The sequence below is a fragment of the Monopterus albus genome, unplaced genomic scaffold (assembly GCF_001952655.1).
Source record: "Monopterus albus unplaced genomic scaffold, M_albus_1.0 scaffold98.1, whole genome shotgun sequence".
In the NCBI taxonomy this organism is placed as follows: domain Eukaryota; kingdom Metazoa; phylum Chordata; class Actinopteri; order Synbranchiformes; family Synbranchidae; genus Monopterus; species Monopterus albus.
The window spans coordinates 3,645,161-3,655,123 of record NW_018127978.1 but is presented as its reverse complement, the minus strand read 5'-3'; the positions used below and the strand labels follow the sequence as shown (position 1 = coordinate 3,655,123).

General features: G+C 39.9%; 1 protein-coding gene across 1 annotated transcript in view; it reads left to right on the top strand.

Annotated features, from left to right (window-relative positions):
- Nucleotides 1–8,159, top strand: part of dnajc5ab (DnaJ (Hsp40) homolog, subfamily C, member 5ab) — a 22,787-nt gene extending 14,628 nt beyond the window's left edge. The window contains exons 2-5 of the mRNA XM_020609109.1: nucleotides 1,812–1,964; nucleotides 3,554–3,767; nucleotides 4,457–4,628; nucleotides 4,878–8,159. Coding sequence (XP_020464765.1) covers nucleotides 1,858–1,964; nucleotides 3,554–3,767; nucleotides 4,457–4,628; nucleotides 4,878–4,975 — 591 coding nt within the window. The 5' untranslated portion in view covers nucleotides 1,812–1,857 and the 3' untranslated portion in view covers nucleotides 4,976–8,159. The remainder of the gene's footprint in view (nucleotides 1–1,811; nucleotides 1,965–3,553; nucleotides 3,768–4,456; nucleotides 4,629–4,877) is intronic.
- The last annotated feature ends 1,804 nt before the right edge of the window (nucleotides 8,160–9,963 follow it).

Here is a 9,963-nt window from a genome sequence, read left to right as displayed (position 1 = left end):
TCTACAATGGAATGGTTCACAAATAAACATATCCAGGTGTTAGAATGGCCAAGTCAAAGTCCAGACCTGAATCCAATCGTGAATCTGTGGAAAGAACTGAAAACTGCTGTTCACAAATGCTCTCCATCCAACCTCACTGAGCTCGAGCTGTTTTGCAAGGCGGAATGGGCAAAAATTTCAGTCTCTCGATGTGCAAAACTGATAGAGACATACCCCAAGTGACTTACAGCTGTAATCGCAGCAAAAGGTGGCGCTACAAAGTATTAACTTAAGGGGGCTGAATAATTTTGCACGCCCAATTTTTCAGTTTTTTATTTGTTAAAAAAGTTTGAAATATCCAATAAATTTCATTCCACTTCATGATTGTGTCCCACTTGTTGTTGATTCTTCACAAAAAATTACAGTTTTATATCTTTATGTTTGAAGCCTGAAATGTGGCAAAAGGTCGCAAAGTTCAAGGGGGCCGAATACTTTCGCAAGGCACTGTATATCAGCCAAATCTGAGTCAACCGACAAAATTCTTAGTGGAGTACAGCCCTAATATGTAGATATAGATGGATAGATAGATAGATATGACAAATGGTATTTTGATTTTCTGTATGTCCTTCGTTAGTCAGTGTTTTACACTTTAATGAACAATCCGGGCGCACACATGCAACACATCGTCACTACACTTAGTCTTTTCTCTTGTAAAAGTAAACCATAATGTTTGAAAACACTTCTAATAAACTACAAAGCTCACCTTTATATGTCTTGTCCTAGTGGATTTTTTTTTTCCTTGTTCTAGGAAACATTTTGATAAATAGTGTCATTGGACCTTATCAGGCAGTGTCACTATTGAAGTGGGTATTGACCCCCACACCGACCACAGGGGTGGGGGTTAATTTTAAGCTGGGGGGGTTTAATTTTGTTGTTGTCAATTTTAATTTTGGGAGTTAATAATAAATAAGAGCACTGAACAAATTGCTGCTCAGCACACTGAACAAGCGAAGAAGATGACACAGTGGGGCTGGGACTGCCTTCTATTGTAATGAAATAAAATAGGAACAAAGCTTTGACTACAAATGTCTCATTCGACTGACGGGCCTCTCATCTAATGGTTCAATTAGTTGATTTTCAGGGAGAAGCCCTAGAAAATATTCACTTACAACCCTGCTATTTAAATACATTACAAATCAAATTTTATTTGTACAGCGCCAAATCACAACAAAAGTCATCTCAGGACACTTTACAGAGTAAGGTCTAGACCTTATTGTTATCACTATTATTACAGAGGAAAACCCAACAAATCCCCCTTGAGCAGCACTTGGCGACAGTGGGGAGGAAAAACTCCCTTTAACAGAAGAAACCTCCGACAGATCTCGGCTCTTGGTGGGCGGCCTTCTGCCTCGACCGGTTGGGGTGAGTGGATAGAGGAGAGAGAAAAGAAAAGAGAAGCAACAAACAATCAAACACTGGTCAGGTTGATGTGGCCGGTGACTGCTACAGATGTGAAGTAGGAGATATTATGGCTTTGCACAGTTTGTAGACCAAGCAATTTATCATTTCATTGTGAAAACAGTCAGCAGATAAATTGATCATTAAATTTATCATTAGTTGTAGTCCTAAATAAAAAAATGGTTTTGTTCTTTTCAAGCTTACCCCAATACACTGGATTTTCTCAGTGGTATGCGAGAAAAAAATATGCAGGAAGTAAAGTCTCATGAAAGGAAATAAACAGAAAAGTAAGAGGGAAAAACAACAAAGCAACTTATTTGATTTAAACCTGGAGCTCATCAGCTTTGTTCCTTGTTTTATTTTCTGCCTGACAGGTGAGGGGCTGACTGAGACGAGGAACGAGAGAGTGAGAGAGAGGCCATGGACCATCAGAGGCAGAGGTCTCTCTCCACATCAGGAGAATCACTGTACGCCGTGCTGGGAGTCAACAAGAACGCCACAGCAGATGACATCAAGAAATGTTACAGGTATACACGTACTGTTATGTAGTAAGAATATATTACTGTAGAGAGGGAATTCTTAATGTTGTTGGTCCATGTGGTAAACCACTAGAGGGAGGCAGGGGCCTGTGACCAACTCTTTTATTGGGTCAAAGGGAACCTGAAATAAATAATGTTAATTTAAGCAGTGGCATGTTGATGATTGGTGCAGTGTCTCAGGATGCTAATGTTTTCCTCAATCTCATATTGACTGGTTAAACTCTAAAATACAGCTATTAGGACCACATTTAAATGTTTTAAATCTGTAAAACATATTTAGATCTTTGTGTTTCATTTTCCTCTTTGCCATGAAAGATGGTTTCAGCATTGTATGAGATGGCTGTAGCTATTAGTAAACCTTCCACAGGCCTATTCAGGCTTTGTCTCTCCTATTAAGTGCAGTGTAACCAACATCTTAAGCATTACAATTTAACCTCTAAGAATGTTGATATCTATTATCAAAGTGTAAACTTTTACATTTTAAAACAAATTATACTCAGTTTTGTGTAAATGTGTAAACTCAGGAGCACTCCATCGACTTAGTCCCATGCTGTAAACAAGATGAGCGCTGATCATTTTGGGTTGTTGTTTCTGATGCCATCCATCCATCCATCTTCATCTGCTTCATCTGGGACTGGGTCGCGGGGGCAGTAGTCTGAGCAGAGCCTCCCAGACTTCCCTCTCCCCACACACCTCCTCTAGTTCCTCAGGAGGAACCCCAAGGTGTTCCCAGGCCAGCCAGGAGACATAGTCTCTCCAACGTGTCCTGGGTCTGCCCCGAGGCCTTCTCCCGGAGGGAAATGCCCGGAATACCTCCTCAGGGAGGCATCCAGGGGGCATCCTAAACAGGTGCCCGAGCCCCCTGAACTGGTTCTGCTCAACGTGGAGGAGCAGCGGCTCTACTCTGAGCTCCTCACGGGTGACTGAGCTCCACACCCTATCCCTAAGGGTGCACCCAGCCACTCTCCAGAGGAAACTCATTTCTGCCGCTTCTATTCGCGATCTCATTCTTTCAGTCATGATCCAAAGTTTGTGGCCATAGGTGAGGGTAGGAACGTAGATCGATCGGGAAATTGACACCACAACGGACCAGTACAGAGACCGCATTACTGTGGACGCCGCACCAACCCGTCTGTTTCTGATTTGTCTATTTAATTATTTATTCCCACATTTCTTTCTCTTCTACTTTACTAAATATATTTCTCCAACATAAATGTTTTGGCTAACAGCCTAGGTTCTCTGTGTTTATGTCAGAAGCACAAACAAATCTTTGAACCACATGAAGACTTAAGCTTGCTATGGGCCTAAAACCAAAATAAATAAATAACAGCAAAATAATGGTGAAACGCTACAGTTTTGGCATAACTGTATCTTTTGTTTGGGTATGTGTGTAATATTTAAAAATGTGTTTATTCAATATTTCAAAGCATTTGAGTACAACCTTTTGCTCTGAATAACCTTCAGTAGTAATACTGGAACAGTTTGAAACAGATTACCTTGCGTTCAGATTATTTTGTTAAACAACAATGTAACCAAAAAATTTGGCACTGTCTTCCATTCCCTCTTTATTTTAACAGGAAACTGGCATTGAAGTTTCACCCAGATAAGAACCCAGACAACCCAGAGGCAGTCGAAAAGTTTAAGGAAATCAACAATGCCCACTCCATCCTGACCGACACCACCAAGAAGAACATCTACGATAAATACGGCTCGCTGGGGCTCTACGTCGCAGAACAGTTTGGAGAGGAGAATGTCAACACCTACTTTGTTCTGTCCAGCTGGTGGGCAAAGGTAGGGTGCACAGTTGGCCAGCACATGCACTGTGTGCTCTAACCAGGAAATAATCTTTTCATTTCTTCATAACTGACCTTTATGCACTCAGGTGGATGCTCGATGCTTTGGTTTTTTTGTTGTGTCCTTCCACTTCCCACATATTTTGCTTGAATGTGGTTTTTTTTCTACAGTAACTTGTTTTATTGTTGTTTTAAAAACTGAGCAACGAGCACATGTATTTATCAAAAACATGTTTGTGCTTTTTTTTACTTTTATGCAATCAGTTGCATGTTTTGTAGTTACTCTAGAGTCTGTGGATATTTATTTTCACTTCTGAATTTAGAATCAGAACCAGATTCAGCTTTACTGGCCAGGTGTGTTGGACACAAGGAATTTGGCTTGGGTACAGTGGCTCTCGGTGTGTGTGCACAGTGATGTTGTGTAAAGCAATGAATAGACAAGTAAACAATATAAGGCTGAGAGAACAAAAAAGGAAAGAAAAAAGTAGTGTACATGTCCTCACAACTCCTATTTTCTGTTCAAAATCCTAATTGTATCTAGTATTTTTTTATACATAAACACATAACACTATGCTGTTCATACACAGTTAGTGTATTTTCAGCATTTACTGTTTATTCTTCCTCTGCTCTGCCGAGTATCTCAGTAATTGTCTGTCTCTCCCGCTCTCGCTCCTTTTCGTCCCACAGGCCTTGTTCACCTTCTGTTGCCTGGCCACAGGTTGTTATTGCTGCTGCTGCCTGTGTTGCTGCTGTAACTGTTGTTGTGGTAAATTTAAACCCCGGCCACCCATGGACCAAGAACCAGAGTTCTACGTCTCTCCTGAGGACCTAGAGGCCCAGATGGCTGATGATGAGAGAGGTGAGGGCCGGGAACCATGTTTCTATACAATACCAAAGTGGGTCCACTCAGTGTGGAATTGCAACCTAAGGTTTTTGTGAGGTAATGTTAGACACTTTCAGGGAACATAAACACTGTTGCGATGGAATAAATACACACATGGCTTTATTCTGCCATGACAAGATCTTTTTTGGTCTCTGTTACTTCTTTAGGGTTTGCAAATTTTGGTTTGCATGCTTTCTAATGTGGGTATGTGTGTTTTCTCCCCAGATGGTGTGGAGCCCATTGTGGTGCAGCCATCTACAGTAACAGAAACCACTCATCTCACCTCGGATGCACATCACAGCTACAGGACCGATGCATACTAGACACACACATTCAGCTCACACCTGACAGTTAACCATAAGTACAGTTAAACCAATAACACACACAGCAAGATCGACCTTTACATACTGCAAACACGCTGTCCACACTTTCTTATCTGTTCCTCTGTTATTTTCCCTTCATCCACAGGAGCAATTATTAATGCCTCGCATTCACGCACACACATCAGCAAATAATGATGGTATAGTCAGCCCAAGCTTTTCCTCTAAATTTCATCTCAAATTGGAATGAGGGTAGAAGAAAGATAAAAGGGAGGAGAGAAAACAACAAATCAAAGTGAGACATGAGTGATCCTGTGTTTCTTCCTGGGCACACAACAGGCATGGAGTTTTATATCCCTGTGTAACGTCCACCTTACGACAGGCCCATTGTTACTTTCAACTTTGAAGACTCTCAGCCAAAATATCAAACACACTTGATAACAATTGTCTGGTGCAGACAGGAGTACAGCATGCAAACAGGGACAGCTGTCTCACAGCAGTGTAGTTACAAGGTTTCTCTAATGTAAATGTAGACACATTTGCAAAATACATGAAAGACATAAGATGGTTTTACCTGTAAGAGCTTTGCACAGTTAACACATGCTGCTGTCATGTCTCTTTGGAAACTGTTCTGGAGTTTGAGGAGCAGACAACATGGCAACTAAATTTTAGGAAATTGAATAATAATAATAATGGAAGATATAGCCAGAGCTGTGGAGGAGAGAGTTGTTCCACTAAAGCTGTGCAATGAATTCTAACAGTAAAGCTTTTATCATGTGAAACTAACTATGCCACTGTGCATAAAATGGGATTTTCACTCTTGCACTTGTCTTTACTGTGTTGGTGGATAAACCTAAAACATGGAGAAGCCTTGTAGCTGTAAAGCCTTATTCATGCTTTCTGTGTCAGTATGACGTTGCTTTCGTCAACGGCATATTGCTCATATCATTCAACATTTTGTTTTTAAACAAGGAAATTACTACCTTGAATGTTTCATCCTTGTGCCTGGAACTGAAACACTTTTAGATGTTGTCTCGGAAAGGTTTTCCGCTGGCAGATGAGAAACAAGCTGTCTCCTTTTAGCTTGCTGAAAACCAAAAGGTTCTCTCTCCACTGGAAGAAATAGGTCACTGATCCTGTCTGTATGTTTAGTGAGGAGTATATATGACTGGGCTGGGGTGGAAGTATTTATTGGTCCTCAAAACCCTCATGAGCATCACCACAGGAGCACCTCTCATTATGGAGAGAGCAGCTCACAAAATCAAACAGAATGAGTGTAGCTACTCACATTCACTTGGACCATCAGGTTCAATGGGGCTTGATACGCTTTGCCGTGTCAGAAGGATGCCCTTTACAAACCGCCAGGCTAACACAAGACTCTGAATCCTAAAGATTTACTTATGGCTGATCAATGTGGTATGTGGCCAACATTAGCATGTTGGCTTTGTTAAAACTGGCTTGCTGAATTTGCCTTACAGCTGCTGGGACTGAATGTTGACCAGCCCTGGCAAGTGTGACCGTGACTGAACTGGTAGCTGGAGATCAACACCAGCCAGTAGACAATACTGCTGCATATTAACTCTGACTGGTGTGTCTGCTCCATTATGGATCTCCTGCAATCCTCCTCCTGTTCTAACTTCTTCTCTCCTCTTCTCCTTTACTTCCTCCTTCTTTGACTGTATATTCAAACTCTGCACTCTTTCTTTTACACATGAAGGACAGAGCACTCTGTTTCACATTGAAGGCTATGTGTGTGATGTGCTATTGTAGCCTATATAGAGTCCAGTGTTATTAGTAAAGGTACTGAGCTGCTGTCATCTTCAAGGTCATACAGTACATACATATACACAGTCTTTTTTTTAGGTTGTGAGAAATAATAATGCTGTACATGTCATGTAGACTGTGTTCAGATTTGCTTTGTATTGTTTCTATTATTTGTGTTCTTAATGAAGGGAGGATATCGATATCCAAAGTCTCATTTGTATGGCAGATGTTTTGTAGATTATGCAATCATTAGCACAACTGAAGAGCAATTTTCAGCTTAATGTTTTTTAATCATGTTTTGTTTTGTTTTGGTAGTTCTTTACTTATTTGTCACACAAGTTGTACTGTAGCTCAGCTGTAGTAGAAAATATAGGAACATTGTGGTTGTTTGTGTCAACTGTTTAATTTTAGTTAAAAGAACAGCACCTACATTGAACCAAACAAGTTAATTTATTAGCTATTTTTTCTTTGACTGCTCAATCAAACGCACTCTTTATGCATTTATACATATCATGATGAAGTGCAGAAAAGACTAAGCAAGTGTCTATCGTGGCGGTCCTCTACTCACAAACTTCCAATCACTATCTAGCAATCTGTGGGTTCATAAAAAATTAAGCTGAATCCACTTTTTCTTGTCTCATTTTCACAATCAGTTCTTGGTTACATCGGTACAAATCTGAGACAAAACAATCTACACTGTCAGTTCTAGTAAATACACGGTTCAGAACAGGACCCTTTTTTTGTTTTTTGTTTTTTTTTTTGTTCCTTGTTTTTGTTTAGTTTTTAAATTTGTCTTCCACTTTTCAATTTGTACCATCTTTGGAATACAAAAGGTTTTCAAGGGTCTTTTAAATGGTTTTTATGAACTGCAGCTGCTCTGTTTATCAAATGTATCTACAGTTGATAAGTTTTTGTACTTGATGTCATGTGATCACTTACCACTGAAACGCCACATTGTTGAACCAAAATCCCTAATTTCCTTTTCTCATTTTCCACTGTTGACCAAACACACAACTTTGAATGAATGCAGTGTGAAGCCTAAATACATAAACCTGGATTCAAAAAAACTTCCAGTGTTGGGTCTAAAATGGTTACATAAGTAACAAGAACTGATGTGAATATATTGACCAGATGATAATAATATTGAAGCATTATTTTATTATTTTTTTGTTTGTTTTTAATCATTATGCACTAGCTTGTATGTCAAGGCGAAGTATATCATTTTAAATGTGAACCATTTTGACAGTGAAGTGGAAAAATGGTAGATCTGCTGTATACACACACACACCGTGACACAGTACACAGTTATGTAGAGGTTTTCTGTTTGTAGCATGGACTGATAATGTTTATGTCTGTCAGGCAGACGTATGTGTAAATTAATTGTCCGATATACTGTTGTAAAATAAATGTTTCTGATGCTTCAGAGCCATTGTGAGCATTTTAAGTGAAAAGGCTTGTATTTATTACCTCAAATTATATTATTGGATATGTAAACTGATATGACAGTACACTAAGACTTTATCCCATGAAATGTACACTACAATTCCAAAATTTGGGGCCACTCATTTTTCCCATTTTTATTTTGTTCAATTCCAATCAAAACCTTAAATGTTACAAAGTGAACTCACTACAGTACAATTCAGTTTTATTTGTATAGTGCCAAATCAAAACAAAAGTCATCTCAGGACACTTTTTTAGTGTTATAGAGGAAAAACTCAACAAATCCCCCTTGAGCAAGCACTTGGTGACATTGGGGAGAAAAAATCCCTTAAACAGAAGAAACCTCCGACAGACCCCGGCAAACTAACTATACTTCCAGAGGTTAAACAAGCTAAAAAAATGACAAGCAGCAGTTGAAGTAAATTAACTAAATTTATTTCATGAAAGCTAATGCAAACAGTTCCTACAGTCTCATCTTTTGTTGATTATGTACAATAACAAATGCTTTCATCCTTCAGCAGCATAATGAGCCAAAAAAAAAACAGTCTGTAGAAGAGAATAACAGAAGGTTTCAAATGATGGAGCGGCAGCACAGTGTACAGACATGTCAAAAGAAGAGTGAAGGCAAAGCAACCTACCAGTGCAACACATCTGTGGGAACTTCTGCAACAGTGCTACTGCATCTATCCAGACAATATTTAATGTCAGTTGTAGAAACAATATCACAAGCTTTTGCATTACACTAATAACTAATAAAAAAATGGAGTTGACCCCAAACTTTTGAACTGTAGTCCACAGAGTTGAATGTCACCAGTGCAGATGTGATAATTAATGGTATTTACCTATTAATATCACCCAAAATAAGCATTTATAATGAGAAACAAAAAGGACCAAGACCACTGTCTTGTGCAACACCACACTGCACGTTACAAGATCTCATGGGTTAGGAAATTATAATATAACTATAATTATGTAACTATAACTCCTGTTCTTCATACAACAAAGTTTATTGAAATATATATACATACAGTATATTCCAATATTTTCCTGTTCTCATCTCTTGTCCATGAATGTCTTGTTCCAGTAGCCCACTTCTCATCAGGTTTCCTTGGTTCCTCAACACCTGACACGAACCTTGTTGACCCAGGCGACGTCCGAGCTGGTGTAACTTTTCCAACTCTCTTTACCCATGAGGTAGGCAGGTAGCATTAATGGCCTAAGGACCCAGGCCGCACCCTGACCGGGATTCAAACCCCCAACCTTTCGTACTCAAGCCAGTGGTGCAGTGGGTAAAGCAGTCACCTCTCAACCGGAAGGTTAAACATTTGAATCTCAGTGCCTGCAGTCCGTGTGTCAAAGTGTCCTTGGGCAAGACACTGAACCCCCAAGCTGCCCCCAATGGTTAGAGCATCGGTTGAGTTGGCGCAGTAGATGGCTGCCTCGGTTCTGTACCAGAAACAAATTCCTTGTGTGTAACATACTTGGCCAAATAAAGGTGATTATCCTTATACTGCTGAAACTCAGTGAGTTTTCTATGATAAAGATGATGACTGTGCTCTGTTGTAACTCGTAGCTTCTCATGTTTCTTCCTCCTGATGTAATCGCTTGGGATTGCTACATCTATCACTACGGCCTTCTTCCTATGTTTGTCCACCACTCCTATGTCCGGTTAGTTGGCCATCACCAGTTTGTCATCTTAGCCTGGTCATTCTCAACCACCTTTGGAGGTGTATCCCATTTTGACTTTGGGACTTCCAGCCTGTACTCAGCACAGATGTTTCTGTACA